The sequence below is a fragment of the Ursus arctos genome, unplaced genomic scaffold, assembly GCF_023065955.2.
Source record: "Ursus arctos isolate Adak ecotype North America unplaced genomic scaffold, UrsArc2.0 scaffold_17, whole genome shotgun sequence".
In the NCBI taxonomy this organism is placed as follows: domain Eukaryota; kingdom Metazoa; phylum Chordata; class Mammalia; order Carnivora; family Ursidae; genus Ursus; species Ursus arctos.
The window spans coordinates 35,162,435-35,178,583 of record NW_026622841.1 but is presented as its reverse complement, the minus strand read 5'-3'; the positions used below and the strand labels follow the sequence as shown (position 1 = coordinate 35,178,583).

Below are 16,149 nucleotides of genomic sequence, written 5' to 3'. Positions count from 1 at the left end.
AGAGGGTGTGTACAGGCCCCTCGCTGGCTGCCCAGGGAGTGCCGTTGTCCACATGCTGTCCTCCCTGCTCTGGTTACTTCCTCATAACCAGTGTCCCAAGCTCACTTTACTGCTCTCCTCTGTGGGTGCATACCTGGCACTGTGCCGTTCTTCCATGCACACCCTTTTGACACAGCAGCATCTGTAATTATTCAGCACAGCACATTCCTTCTCCAAACTTCGGGAACATTCTGGATTAGTAATTCTTCTGGCTTTCCCCACATGGGGACAGGAGCATGGAACTGGCTGTGCACCTGTAAGGTGCAGAGGAGCAGGGGACACAGTTCATGGAATACTTAGTACTCAAATTGTTGCATCTCTCCCTTTGTCGTGGTGAAAGCCCCATTGTGATGGGCAGGGCCTGAGTAGCAGGCATGATGCAAAGCTGGTGATATGCCCATTTCTTGTGCTCTGTGTGATGAAGAAGGACTGGGATGGGCAGGGATACAGGTGTGCATGATATGCGCGTGCCCGAGGGCCAGGATGGGTCATGCTGGTGAGCAGTGTGACTGGCAGCAGTGCTGAGAAGGCCGGAGGGCTCAGGTGGGTCACACAGGAGGAGCTCCTGCTTCTAGCATCCACAGAGTAGGGGCCGCCACACATTCCACTCAGGCGTCTTGGCTTCATGCCTTTCCCTGGATTCTTAAGGACTCACAGAGAGCAAGGAGTGCAGAGTAGCAAGGGCCTCAGCAGTTCCAGCCTTTACCAAAGGTCTTTCACTCCTTAATGGCACTGGATCAGTTTCTTCTCGTTTCATCCACGTATTTCACTCTGACTTTATTTAAAGAATAAATAGCACTTTAGCTGGGTAATGGGTACATGAGTGTTAACTATTATTATTCTTTAAACTGTTGCATACATATGCTATATACTCCTTCATACTTATGATACATGTAACAATGAAAAAAAAAAAAGCTTCCCAACCCTACTGAAATAGTTTTATTCCTATCTGTCTGTATATCTATCTATCTGTCCATCTATCTGTCTTTCTTTCCAGGTAATGACGATTGGTGCAGGAGCCCATTTTGATGCTGACTCCCATGGGTTCTTGCGAATTAACACTCTACGCTGATATCTTTACAGAATGAGCCTTCATGCCTGCCTATTTCTAAAGGACTTAAGGTAGCTTAGAAAACAATGACCTTGGGATGTGGAGTTGTCCAGAGGTAGAGAAGTCTTTTAAGGGGTTTATAGTGTTCCAGTGACTGTGGATGCGACTGCCCGAGTGCAGAGTCTTCCATGAGAAGGCTCTTTGATGTACATACAGTTGGTGGTCTTGATCATGCGAAAGAGAATCTCAGTTATAAGGAGATTTCCAACATCTGGCCAGTGATTTAATCCAACCAGTTTCCAGGGTCATTACAGTTCTTGTGTATTTCATGATAATGGACTTTCACTTAAATAGTTGTTCTTTTTGCCTGATAATTAATCTGTCTCTAACCTTTTTCATTAGGGATGGAGCCTATAGAGGTGCCTCTTGAGGAAAATGGTGAACGGGCTCAGATTTGCCAAAGCAAGGTCTGCGCGGACAGGTGAGAGTCTGCGGCAGGTGAAACCCTCAGATCCGTCTGCAGGTGGCACAGAGGGGGAAGAGAGGAAGGCCCTGTAGATTGGTCCTCAGCTGCACCCCGTATCCAGCCGGCTGCCCCTTTCCCTTCACGAACTCACTCTGACCACACTGCCCCACGCTGTTCTTCAAACCTACCAAATGTGCTCCTTCCTCAGGATGCCAGCAGAGAGAAATGGAGCCATTTAGGGGTACCTGCTGTTTTTTATGAGGCTTATTCCTGGTTGTACATTTCATTTAGCTGCATTTGAGAGAAATGCTCTTTTCTGGCTATTAAAGGGGTAGATAGGCATCTTCTGCTCAGAACCGTAAGTGCCCCAATTGATGAAAATGGACTTTCATGCAATCTCTCAGAGCATTGGAGAGAAAGTGCAACTAAATGAGGTTTCATTCTACGCTTCCCTTTCTAGACACAGGTAGGCAGCTATTTGCTCCAGTAAAAATTAAGGATATGACAGGTTTTCCATTCTATCTATCTTGTAATCCCAATGTAGGTTATTAGCAATTTTGCATTATAAATCCTGGTGATGTGTAGAGTTTAAAGCAATTTTTAAAAATTTAAATGCTTTAAGTTACATTTAAGAAGTCTCTAAGATTGCAGAGTTAAAAAAAAAAAGCTGGATCAATAGATGTACTTCTATTGGTAACTTGAAGGCATAGCGTTCTTTTCACAAACCAAACCCATTATTCCATGTGGTCTGGCCATGAGGAAAAATATTAGTCAAGCCCATAGTAAAAATCCAGAACATATGTCTGGGTTCAAGGGCTTCTTAAAGCAAAGAACAGCCCTGGAAGCTCTCAAATTCTAAGCTCTGTGCTATTCAGTGGCTATAAGTAATATAAACAAGGATTTTCAAGATGAACACCTAAAGCTTTCTATCTGATCTAAAGGCTTTGCGCAAGCCCCAGCCCCGGGTCTTCCCCTGCGTTGGCCGTCCCCCCTCAGCTGATCACGCTGTCGCTTTAGGCTTCTCTCCCTGGGATGCAATATCGTATTACATTATATTTATTACACTGTATTATATTTTGCAATCTAACTTTTTTGCTGTTTAGAATAAGAATTATTTAAAGGAATACTAAATAACATTCACCCCCCTCCTTTTTTTTTTTTCTCCCTCAGGGTAAATACTTATAATTGTGGAGAAAAAATTTCGAGCTGGTTGTCAAGGTTTTTCGGCCGTCCATGTCAATTGATCAAACAAAGTTCAGACTTTCAAAGAAGTGCAAAGAGACGGGGCAAAGGTATCACATTTGGACGTAGTTCTTAGGGGACAGGAACTTTCCCCTGGCATACTCCAAATCAGCCCGCGGAATGGATTTACAGGGCGACCTGCTCATGCGCGGAAAGCAGGGTGGTCTGCAGGACCCACGTGTGGTCTCCAGGATGACCCCAAGGAGGTGGAGGTGGGCTTCCAGCCAGCTGCTCTGCCACCGACAAGCTCTCTGTCTCAGTCCTCCCTGTTTAGAAGCAGTTTCATTGGGTTACATAAAAACATGGGTAGCTTGGTATGTCCTCAGATCGTATGCAGGAACAAGAAAACCCGGTTTCTAGTCTTGGCTCTGCCACATGGCCGTAAGAGCTTGGCAAATGTTAAGCCTTGTGGTGCCTCGACTGGTGTAGACCCCAACTCTTTCCACTTGTAAAAGTGCCGACAGTTTTTCCTGCCAGAGCTGTTGTTATCTGAAGTGAGACAGCAGAGAAGAAAGTATCTGAAAGTTAACAGTACCACGTGGGAAGAAGAGATCATTTTCAGGTGTCTGCTCAAGCATCCCCTTCTCAGGGAAGCCTTGCTTGACTGCTCTCCTTAGAACCAGAGCCCCTACCGGAACCTCTTCAGTTCATTCCCTGTTTTATTTTTCTGTCTGGTACTTTTCCCATCCCAGAGGCCATGCCTTTTACTCAGTTATTCTGTTTATGGGATTGTGACAGATCGTAAGCTCTGAGAGGACAGGAAGTTTTGTATGCTTTGTTCGGGGCTGTATCCCCAGTGTCAGAACAGCATCTGGCACATAGTAGTTGCTCAGTAAATACTAGATGAATGAATGGGTGGGTGAGTCATTGCCACATTATTAATTTGTGTAGGGATGACCTGGCTTGGTGATTAGCTCCCAGAGAGACTGGCTTGGAAATTCAAGTAGCATTTTGACAGTATGGGGACCAGTGACTGGATTGAGGGACCTGGACAGGTGAACCTATGAATCCCTGAAAACGTATAATAGAGAGAGGATTCAAAGGATATAATCTACTCGCACTTTTAGAAGTGTCGACAATTTGTCGTGTCAGAAGTCGTTCAATAATTTGAGTTGCTGTGTGATGGAGAAGGGGAATAAATGTATGCTCATCTTAATTGAGGAGGTGAGCTGGTGGTGTTTGGGCACAGGTGACCTAAGAGACGTGATGAAAGGGGAGAGAGAAATGGGCAATTCTGTGAGTAGGGACATGAAAGGAGTGGGGCTCGACAGGACCAGGGCCACCATAGAAATGAACTGACAGGATAAGGTCTGATCATTCCCAGTGCCTCCTGTCTACCTGGGGCTCAGCTGGGTCTTCAGGAGGCTGGCGAAGATTAGGAAGCAATGGTAATGGTCCTTCGAGATCTAAGTTTAGAAGCTATGGCTTACCAGTAGACAGTGACGTTAACATAAAGGTCACAATAAAGATCTATGCAAAGGGCACGGGTGTGGGGGAGGCGTCCCCCACACCTGGAGTGAATCACGGAGAGCTTCAGGGAGGACGTAACTTTGGAGCTGTACCTTAACATGAGAGAGGAGTTTTCTAGGCAGAGAGAGGCAGGAAGGTTAGTCGGGAGCAGAATGGCAGGGCTTGGCATTTCATGGGCGCAGAGAAGGGTTTAGGAAGGGTTGCATGTGGGGAGGGGCGCCCTGGGGCAGAGCTGGGGAGAAGAGATGAATGTTTGGCTGAGGAGTCAGTGAGCACTGTCTTGTGGTTGGGGGCACTCACTGAAGAACTCTAAGCTGAGGAGTTCTGTGAGGTCACGTGTGCTGAAAAGACACTCTTGGCCTGGTGTGGAGGCTGCATCAGGGAGGGAGGTGAGGGGAGCACGGGGGCCAGGCGGGAGGCGGCAGTGACTGTCCTGGTGGGAGATGGCGACCTGGTGAGGTAGGTGGGAAGGGAAGTCTGTCCCTGCAGTGCCAGGGAGTGTCAGCTTGAGAATATTAAACTGCATGGATGCTGTTTATGGTGGAGTGGTCTCTGATGGGCTAGGCCGCTGGTCTTTGAATATTTTCACGTTGGTACACCCGAGAGGAACTTTTTTAGAGTTACACTACCTCCTTGGACATTTTTAGATTGTCATCTAAATTGGCCAGTGGAATTTCAATATTTAGTGGTTTGATTCTCAAGAGTTTTCATTAAAAAAAAATACATACGTATGGGCAAACTGCCTTTTAATGGTCAGAAATTTTATTTCTTTCCTTTTCCTTCTTCAATTTGTATTTCCATCCCACTTCCTTGATGGAATTTTGTTTTAGTGTTATATATTTCATGCTTGAAAATCTTTCTTTGATCACTCTATCATATTTATCTGAAACTACAGTTACATATAAATAGAAATATATACACATTTTCCAAGTTTGCTGTGATCATAAGAGTCTAAGTGTTAGGAGGTATTTTCTAGGATGAGTCTTTAATAGTACACAGTTTATCAAAGCAATACAAGATATTACAAAGTTTGAAAAAATAGTTAATAAACATAAAAACATTGTTGAAAATGAATCTCTTAATGTGATGCACCCGCCCCACCCGCTGCTGCCATTAATTCCCCTGTCCCTGAATGACTGTCACCTGTGCCCTGGAAAGCGGGTGCTCAGCACTGATTCTTCTCTGGAAAACCTTATTTAAGTCAGTAAAAAGCTGGGGATGAAAGGAATTCGGTGAACGCACTGTCACTCAGACCTTCCTTCTGAGGCACATGATTAAAGCCCAGGGATCTCCCATCACGATGACTCAGACCGTCTGTCTCTTGGCCCCTTAATTAGGTTGGGCAGGTTTGTGTAGAGTGAGGAATGGGAACCCCTCTCACCTGCAGGAGGCTCATTCACTCACTCGTGCTTTAGAGGCTTGTATTTTCTCAGCACAGACGCCAGGGCTTGGAGTGGGGCTTTCGTTTTCCGCCCTGGAGAGGTTTAGCCCCCGTGGCAATGCGTTTTAGGAGAGGTGAGTGAGCCTTCCTCCGGGGAAGTTCAGGAAGGGCCTTTGCAGAGGGGACTCGGACTCCACTCCCTTCTCTGGCGCAGCCGTTTCAGCAAAGAGGACCTATGGAAGTAGCGGGTCTGGAGAGCAATCCTCTTTAAAGTATCCATTCTTGTGTACTCTGGGTTCCACGAGCTTGGTTTGGAGACAGCTAACGTGGCCTTGGTCCGGCTGACCTTTTTTCACATCTCGTTAAGGACAGCGATGCCCAGCCTGCAAACGGTTGACAGAAGCTGCTAGCGGTTCTGGGCACACTTTTCTTTTACTCGTTTTCTATTTTTTTTCCTTTCAGTAGTTTTAAAACTTGAATTCTTTCTTTCTTTTTTTTTTTTTTAAGATTTATTTATTTGAGAGAGAGAGTGGGGGGAGGGGCAGAGGGGGAGAGAGGGAGAGAGAGAAAGAGAGAGAGAGAGAATATCAAGCTGACTCCATGCTGAGAGCCTGCTTCGGGGCTCGATCTCAAGACCCTGAGATCACCTGAGCGGAAACCATGAGTCAGACACTTAACTGACTAAGCCACCCAGGCGCCCCTGTATTATTTATTTCAAAGTCAACATCACACACTTGCCTGATGAGAAAAACCAGCTTTTCCTGACTGGTTTCAGAAGATCTTCCTGGGCTTCTGGTCCTCCTCAAGGCATCTCTTTTGACTGTTTTGGGGAAGTCACCCATACCCCACTCCCTCCCATCTCTCCTTCTCTAAATGTTGCCTCCAGGTCTTCTTTGCTGGACCAATTTCACTTCACCATTTCATTATTATTTTTTCCCCCAGATTATTAACAGAGTATTCTAGGAGCTCATTTTCTTTCTGTTTCTGAGAGGTTTGAGCCATGCTTAGAACATTTTTATAATTTCCAGGGCAGTTTTTTCCCTTGTAGAAATAGTGTCTTCTTTTTAAAAATGCAAGCTAATGGAAACATGATTCATTTGTATTCCAAGAAAGCAACTCTTCTTTTTAGATTTATTTAAACTTTTTGAGGTGTAAGTGACATATAACATTATATTAGTTTCAGATGTACAACATAATGATTTGACATTTGTATATATTGAGAAACGATCACCACAATAAGTCTGGTTAGCATCTGTCACCATATATAGTTACACATTTTTTTCTTGTGATGAGAACTTTAAAGATTTACTCTCTTAGCAACTTTCAAATACGCAGTACAGTGTTGTTAACTACAGTCACCATGTGTACATGATATTCCCATGATATATTTATTTTATAACTAGAAGTTTGTATCTTTTAACTCCCTTTACTCCTCTTGCCCACCCCCACCCCCTGCCTCTGGTAACCACCAATCTGTTCTCTGTATCTATGAGCTTGTTTTTTGTTTTGTTTTTTGTTTGTTTCAGATTCTACATACAAGTGAGCTCATATGGCGTCTCTGTTTGAGTTATTTCATTTAGCATAATGCCCTCAGGGTCCATCCATGTTGTCACAAGTGGCAAGGTTTCATTTTTTAAAAAGATTTTATTTATTCATTTTAGAGAGAGAGAAAGAGTGCGAGCGGGTGGGGGGAATAGCAGGGGGGAGGGAGAGAATCTCAAGCAGAGAGATGCAGGGCTCTCTCTTACGACACTGAGATTAGGACCTGAGTAGAAACCAAGAGTCAGACGCTTAACCAACTGCGCCACCGAGGTGCCCCAAGATTTCATTCCTTTTTATGACTGAGTAATATTGTATACATGTATCTACATATTACATATGATATATACATATATAATATTGTACATATATATGATATGTGATATATGTGATATATGGATATAATATTGTACGTATATATGATATATATATATAATATTGTACATATATGTGATATATGATATATATGTATATCACATCTTCTTTATCCATTCCTCCATCGATGGATACTTAGATTGTTTAAAATGCTCCATCACTTTTAGATCAGTCTGCCAGTAAAACGGCCACCCTTTCTCTGGTGAATGAAGCACAGTATTTGCTGATAAACAGATCCAGTGTTTTGGAACTTCAGCAGCAATTAAATGCCAGGTAAGACCCTTTGCCTTGGGAACAGCAGACAGGCATCACCCACTTGACTCTGGGAGTGAGCCTGGCACCTACCTGGGGAGTCACGGAGTCCAGAGGAGAGACTGAGGCCCCGGGAAGTTACAAACCCCTTAGGTCCAGTTCCCACGTCTCTCTTGATGCCTTCATGATGCTTAGTCAACCCCAACTCTCGCTTTTTAATCATTCTGTTTCTTAACATTTTCTTTAATTGAATTGAACTTGACCCAGTTTTGTTGCCCACCCTCGCACCACTCCCTGTCCCCTAGGAGCCTTGCCCTACTTCCACAGTCATTTCGAGGGAAAGGGAGAGCGGTTGTGAAGGCCTCTAGAGTTGTAGCTAGAGATATTATTTGTTTGTATCACCAGACAGAATAGCACGGCTGCCTGCTTACCCCACCCACTGCTCTAGAAAGGGTTCGTTCAATCCCCCTCATTGTTCTTTAGAGGAAATTGAAGTCCCAAGGTAGTCAGACCATTAGGGCAAAAAAAAAAAAAATCACCCCACTGTTATGTGAGAGCTGCGACTAGCTGCTGATCCCTAGTTCACAGGCCAGGAGGGGTGTGCGTGAGCCTGTCATCACGAGCCAGGGATCCTGTGACTCTCACATGCCATGTGGTCCTGGGCACGTGTGTGCATACTCACAAAATATAGCTTAATAAAAATGACACAGATGGACTGTTTTTAGTCATTCCTGTTTATAGTCATTGGCAAAACCACACAACAGAGGGCCGTGGCCCAGCTCGCCCTCCTTGGGTACGTAAGTGTGATGCAGCTGCGTGGTCCCTGGGTGTTCACTGAGCTGTCCCAGCACCGAGGGACACTCCTCAGGTCCCCAGAGCCCTGGAAAGAGCAGGGCAGCGGTCTTCTGGGATTCATGGTGTGGAAAACTAGGAGGTGGAGACAGGCTTGCGGCTGTCCTGGTTCCTACCAGGAGGGGACCGTGTTTCCTACCAGCTGGTTGAATGCAGGGCTGAGGAGCAGGGAGTCGGTGGGACAGGTGAGAGGACCAGCCTGTGCCTAGTACCCAAGAGGGTTGCTGGGGGCTCTGGTTGGTGTGTCTCTGTGCTACTTTCAAATTTGATGGACTCTATAATGCATACGCTGACCACAATAGCTTTTGAACATAAAATTTTTCCTTTTATTTCAAGTGGTTCATGATGTTCTGATATCCAAAAGCACAAAAGAAGGGTTTGTAACCTGGAGGGTAAATCCGGAATCAAAGGATTTTAGGACTGGAAAGTGCCAGCCTTGCACTTCAGATGAGGAAACTGTCGCTCTCCTTGGTCATGGGAGTTGAACCTAGTGGCAAAGCTAGCCCTGGTTCTCCTGGCTCCCGGCTTTTCACACACCACTCCCTGCTTGGAAGGGGATACGGCCTTAACCTCCACCAGAGCCTTTCAGTTCTGTTTCCAGAGAAAATTCCAGCCATGCTTAAGAATTTCCTCCCCAACTTAAATTTTGTTGTTGTTGTGGTTGAAGCACAACAAAGCACAAAAATCATAATCCGTAGCTCAGTGAGTGTTTACAAATGTGTATGCCTATGTAACCAGCAGCCAGAGCAAGTAGAGAACGTTTCTAGAAAACCAGAAACCTTCCTTGTGTCCCGTCTGACTCAGCCCTACAGAAGGTCACCACCATTCTGACTTTGTTCACCATAGATAGTTTCACCTGGTCTTGAACCCAATATAATGGGATCATAGAGTGGGTTCTTTGGTTGAAGTTTTCAGATGCTTTTTTTCAGTGCTTTTTCCCTTGGGGGTGGGGGTGCACGGAGGTGCAGACAATCATTTTGTGGGGCCTCATGGCAGTAGACAAAAAATTGTCAACAAGAATTACAAAAATAGTATATGCTAGTTAACTGCCAACAGGATGGAAGTCAGGAAGTAAATCTGTTTTTATTGTGATATAATTGACACACGATATCATACTAGTTTCAGAGGTATAATAGAATGATTCAGTATTTATATATATTGAGAGACGATCACAGCAATAAGTTCGGTTAACATCTGTCACCATACATAGTTAACAATTATTTTTCTTGTGATGAGAACTTTTACGATGTACTCTCTTAGCAACGTTCAGATATATAGTACGGTATAAATAACTATAGCCATCATGCTGTACGTTACATCCCTGTGACGTGCGTATTTTATAACTGGGAGCTTGTATCATTCGACTCCCTTCACCCATTTTGCCTGCTCCCACCCCCGTCGCTGGAAACCACCAGTCTGTCCTCCGTGGGAAATAAATACTAAAACCTCCATATGTACTTGTTGGTGATTCATGATGTTCTGATATCCCAAAAGAGTAGAGCTCTTGGAACATTTTAGGTCCTTGGTAATTAAGCCTGTCGAGGCTCCTTAAATGTCTCGTCTGGACTCACCTTGTAGAACGGGTATTTTTGGAGAAGTTGGTTCACTTGACCCCCGTCCCCTTGGTTTCTAGCGTCCTTCATCTCTTCAGCTAAGATCTACTCACCCTCTGCACCGCCTCTAGGGGTCACCCTGGAGGTCTGTGTGACAGATGGGTGTCTGCGGGCCTGCTACTCATGGTAGGAGCTTGTTCTGATCATCTAGGCCTCAGGCCAGGGTACGGTTGATGAAGTCAGGCATTGAGTGCTAGAAATGTTGAACAATTACAACAGTGCGGTTATCCACCCCTCCTCACTTCCCCCGTTCTGGTATGTCTTAAACAGTGATGAGAATGGGAAGGAGGAATTATTCCCAATGAAAGACCTCATCTCACGGTTCCGTGCCAATATTATTACCAATGGAACAAGGGCTTTTGAAGAAGAAAAGTGGGATGAGATTTCAATTGGTTCCTTGCATTTCCAGGTGAGTTGGGGGAAGTTCAGTTCCTTCCTCAAGGGTTGCAGATGGAGACTGACCTCTGTCTGAGGCCAGGAGGGCGGCAGGTGGGAATCCCTCTCTGTCTTTGACTCTGCCCCTCAAATCCTCAGCGGGAGGGTTTGTGACATCTGCATTCTGGGAGTCCCCTTGGAAGGACCCATCGCTTATTCCCCACGAGGGTGGCAGCAGTCTGTTTCCTGTGGGGGCAGAGAGAATCTGCCCCGTACCAGTGATCGCAGGCTCAGGGCGTCCCCAATTCATCATTATGTTTAGGCTTAAACTCTGTCTTCTTAGAATGTTTGTGTCTGTGAGAACTTTATCCTCTTGAAACCCGTTGGACTTCCCTGCTCTCTGGTGCTTGTGGAGGAGGACCCAGACGCCTAGCGGTCCCTCAGTGCCCACGGCCACCCCACCTCCTTCCCTCCCTCTGCCTCTGGCCTCACTGGCCATTGCAGAGTAGTTTGTCGTCAGAAGCAAAACCATGTCTGCCCTCTCTCCCCAGCCTCTGAGCGCCCCAAATCGTGCTGTGGGCCTGGAAGATGTGAGGAAGTCTTAGGCTAAAACCTGCATTCTTCCTTCAAGCCAAGAAGGACCCCTGAGACCCCTGAGACCTGAGCCCCCTGACCCCTCCAGCCTCCCCCTTCCAGCCATACCGCCCTTCTCTCTATTCCCTAAACATGTCCAGCTTCCTGTCTGAGTGTCTTTGTCTTGCTGTCCCTTCTCCACTCAGAGGTCATCTCCTTGGAAAGGTCCAACTCTGCATAGCACCTACTTACTCCTTCAGAGCACCCAAGGGTGGGGCCCAAGTATGTTTTGTTCCCTGCTGTCCCTCTAGGGCCCAGAGCAGTCCTGGTCCAGAGTCAGTGCTCAATGATTGTTGAGAGAATGGATAGACAGGATAGATAAGGAATAGCTAGGGATGGAAAGATGGGTCATCTGCACAGAATGTGCCAGTTCTTTAAGTGGGGGATGAGACTATTTTGATAGTAGAGTTATTAATCGGTGATATAAACTGACTGTAATGGGGCTACCTTGTGTCCCGGCTCTGCACTTGGAAGGAACACAACTGTAATATCCAGAAAAGCGGTAAACAAGAATTGAAATCTTGATTGAAGAATGTCAGAGGTCTGAGGTTGCGGAGGGCAGTTAAATTGAATGGCACAAAAAGTCCTAAAGAATTTCTTTTATCCATTTAACTCCCCAGACTTCCTCTTATCCTGGCAGCTGCTCCTGCTTGAAGAAAGCAATCTCTTCTCTTCTCTGACATTCACTCCCACAGACCTCTCTCTGGCATCAGCCTTCCCGCCACCCCCCAACCCATCCCTGTGTCCTGACCTCCTCTTGCCCTTCTTATTTCCTGTTGCTCTGTCCCTGCCATGTCTTTAAAACACTTGCTCTCACATATCCTGCCTAATACTGAACAGACATTAATGTATGTTGTTTGATAAATGGAGAGAAGGAGGGAGAAATAAAGGAAGAAAAGAGGAAAGCGAAAGAACTTGAACTAGCTTAATTGTCACTGTCAGCATGAGTCCTGGCAATGTTAGCACCTATGGCTCTACCCTGGGACGTAAATACAGGAAAGAGTCTTTAAGAAACTTTTCTGAGATGCTTTGCTTTCTTTAGGTCACTGTTCTTAATAAACATTCATTAATAGAAGTGAAAATATGCCTGCCCTTTGGCCCAAAACTTTCATTGGTAGAAATCTATTCCATAAAATACAGTCATACAAGTATGCAGAGCTATATTACAGACTTATTTATTGGGGTGCCGGGGTGGCTCAATTGGTTGGGCGTCTGCCTTTGGCCCAGGTCATGGCCCCGGGGTCCTGGGATGGAGCCCTGTGTAGGGCTCCCTGCTCAGTGGGGAGTCTGCTTCTCTCTCTCCTTCTGCCCTCTCTCCCGCTCATGCTCTCTCTCTTGCTTGCTCTTTCTCTCTCAAGTAAATAAATAAAAATCTTTTTTTTAAACTTACTTATTGTAGTGCTTTTATAAATATGAGAAATTGGAGGACATTCTACATATCCACAAAAGGGAGATTGGTTAAACAAATTATGCTATATTCATACAGTGTAGTCCTGTGCAGGCGCTAAAAAGTATAAACTGTAGTTAGTTCTGTGCCTTTCAAAAAGTAACTGCTTAAAAGACATTGCTGATGCTAATCCTCAGGCTGAGGCTGTTGCAATGCAGAAAGATTTAGCACGTCTCTTTTGGAAAGTAATTTTTCACTGGGGATCATCAAGTCATCAAAACTTTGATACCTGTTGCCTTTAGAATCTCATTTAAAGAGATCGATGCTAAAAAATGTTAAATGGCCAAAGGGGTTATGTGGATTAAGACCTTTATTACAAAATCATTGATAACAACAAAGAATTAGAAACTGTTTCCATGGCTTCATAGAACAGTGAAGAACATCAGCCCCCAGGAATGCCAGGCCATCGTGAACGCTGCAAAGCCCAAGGATGGAGTCGTCTCTGAGTACAGACATGGAAGGGGGTCTACTATGTATTGTGGAGTAATGGGACAGGGAGGGTGCAGTGGCCTCTGAGAGCCCAGGGAGAGTGCTGCCCAGGTGCATGGCTCATTGGGTCCTGCTGCGAGCAGCAGTCCCATGCAACCTACAGCCTCATTAGCGGTGCTTGCCTCTGAGGACAGAGAGGGAGGCCACTGCTGAGCGCTTTCTTTTTGAATTCTTTTTTAAAAGATTTTATTTATTTATTGGAAAGAGAGAGTGAGAGCACACTCAGGGGGAGCAACAGGCAGAGGGAGAGGGAAAAGCAGGCTCCCCACTGGGCAGGAAGCCTGATGTGGAGCTTGTTCCCAGGACCCTGAGATCATGACCTGAGCCGAAGGCAGACGCTTAACCGCTTAACCGACTGAGCCACCCAGGCGCCCCTCTTTTAATTCTTAAAGCTTCTGCATTGTTTGAGTTATTTTTCAAAGAACACATATGCTTGTAAACAATTTTTAAAAATCCCAATGGATAACAGTACTAGAAAAAAGAGCTTAAAAATTACAGTGTTTTAAGAAAATTGATTTCTTTGTTTTGGTGTTTGAAAAAAGTGCCTGGAAAATATCTTTCCTTCTGCCAGCTTGAGAAACTGTTTTAAGAGAGTCTTTTCATTAAAGTGACAGTATTTTTTCTTGAAGTGTTGTCCGTCAGGTGGCAGCTGGGGTCCCCGGGCCCAGGGCTGGTGGGACATCCCTTCTGTGGGACATCTCTTCCGTGGGTTATGTCTCTGCAGGCTCGGAGGGAGCCTGGCCTGGGAATCATAATGTTCTAGGCAGAAAAGGCAGGATGTCTGTCCTTGATCCTGGAGGGCTTAGTGTTCCAATTTTGTGGAAGTCCTGTTCCATCTGGGGGATTCTCGTGTATAATCATGATAGCTTCCACTTTTGAGCATGGCTAAGTGCCTGGTATGGGCTTGGCATCCTAGAAATAGTACCTGGAATCCTCATTGAATCAAGCTAAGGGGCTGGATGGTGAAATGCCGCTTCGAGAGGTTGTAGGTCTGCCCAGTATCAAAGCCAGTGCAGGGTAGAGCCCCGTACAGCACCCCCAGCTGCTTACGGAAGACTGCCCATCTTGACTTCGGTACCACAGTGAGGTTATATCTTCCCTGACTTAGTGCCCACCAGCCAGAAGGTGAGCGATAGGAACAGGCCAAGATGTAGCCACATTTAGGTGTTTCTGGTTTCGGTGCATACTTTGTGTTTGCTCATGAGTGAGCAGAGGAGCAAAGGAGAAAAATCAAGTACCTTTGCCCTTTTTATATATGCAAAAAAAAAAAAAAAAAGAAGAAGCATCTTGTCACTGCTGAATGCATACTTTCTTTTTTTATGTTAACATTTATGGGAGATTTTCTCACTATAAAGTAATCCACGCTCATGGCAGGCCAACCAGAATAGAAGTTCTACCATATGGTATAACCCCTGTTAAGAATCTGTGTATGCATATATATATATATATGTAAGACTACACATGTAATTTTGTTTCCTGCTTATTTCAATTACAAACATAAATAATACCCCTTTTATTTAAAGCCCTTTATAGATTAACTTTAATACCTGCATGATATATACATGGAGTGTGGCCATTCTTCTCTACTCTTTGGTGTTTAAGATACTCCCAGATTTCCCTGCTACAAATAATGTGAGAAAGATACTTGTACATGAATCTGTGTTTGTACTTGTGGTTCTTTTCTTTCATTTTCTAAAAATTTATTTGAGAAAGCGTGCATGCACGAGTGGGAAGGGCAGAGGGAGAGGGAGACAGTCTCAAGCAGACTCAGAGCTGAGCATGGAGCCCCATGTGGGGCTCGATCTCACAACCCTGAGATCACGACCTGAGCCGAAACCAAGAGTCGGATGCTCATCGCCTCTGTCAGCCAGGTGCCCCACCTGTGGTTCTTGTCTTAGGTGAAATTCCTAGTAGGGAAATTTCTGGGTCAAAGAACATGGACACAGTAAGGTTCTACTGATGACTCAGTGCTGGGGCCATGGGTGTTTATTGTCTCCCAGTTTACCCTCCAGTCAGTTAGTTCTTTTCTTCCTGGGAGGATCCAGGAAGAAACCTGAGATAGCAACCACTCTTCTCTTTCTCTATGAAGCCCTGAAGCAGCAGTCTTTCAGCTGATGAGCAAATATGGATGATTCCCCAGGACCACGTGAGGAGGTGCCTCTTTCTGGCTCCTTGCAGCTAGAGTACTGAGCACCCCGCATGACTGGGGCTGGAGACCACCTCTTACAACCAGTCCTCCCGGACCCAGCTTCCTCCCTGGTCACTTTCATGGCAACGCTGTCTTTTCCCTTCTCACCTCCCAGGTTTCGGGGCCTTGTCACAGATGCCAGATGATTTGCATCGACCAGCAAACCGGGCAGCGAAACCAAAATGTTTTCCAAAAGCTTTCTGAGAGGCGCGAGAGAAAGGTAAGCATGATTGCCAACTATGATCCTGGCTCGTTATCCACACCAGAGCTGTAGTTCTGAGTAAGAGCGCGGAGGAAGCTTTAGAAGTGGGGAGACAGTCTACGGCTGATGCGCTACCATTAAGGTTCTGAGCTCATCCACAGCACCAACTGATTTTTCCTTTCCCTCAATTTCCTTCCTTTTTGGGGTCTTATGATGTGTATTTTTGGTACTCTCAAATTTCATTGATGATAAATGGGGTATAAATAAGAAATGAGTACATAAGCGAAGTGATTTTATTGTCCTGATCATTCTTTTCTTCACCACGGATGTCTCATGAGAGTAGAATGCCATCTAGTGAGTAGAGTAGCTGCATGGACAATTTCAGTAAATTTCACTCTCAGAAGCCTGTAAGTCATCTTCTTGAAGGTTCATATGACCAAATGTTGTTTTTGTGGATGCCAGATGATAGAAACTGAACTTATAACAGACTGATTCTTTAGGAAGATCTATGTCTAGGCTAGTACGTTCTGGTTTT

The 16,149-nt window shown here is 45.2% G+C and overlaps 1 protein-coding gene across 1 annotated transcript in view; it reads left to right on the top strand.

The window, feature by feature from the left end:
- Positions 1 to 16,149, top strand: part of MOCOS (molybdenum cofactor sulfurase) — a 50,514-nt gene that overhangs the window by 32,657 nt on the left and 1,708 nt on the right. The window contains exons 10-14 of the mRNA XM_026496203.4: positions 1,493 to 1,571; positions 2,727 to 2,848; positions 7,731 to 7,836; positions 10,551 to 10,689; positions 15,528 to 15,632. Coding sequence (XP_026351988.2) covers positions 1,493 to 1,571; positions 2,727 to 2,848; positions 7,731 to 7,836; positions 10,551 to 10,689; positions 15,528 to 15,632 — 551 coding nt within the window. The remainder of the gene's footprint in view (positions 1 to 1,492; positions 1,572 to 2,726; positions 2,849 to 7,730; positions 7,837 to 10,550; positions 10,690 to 15,527; positions 15,633 to 16,149) is intronic.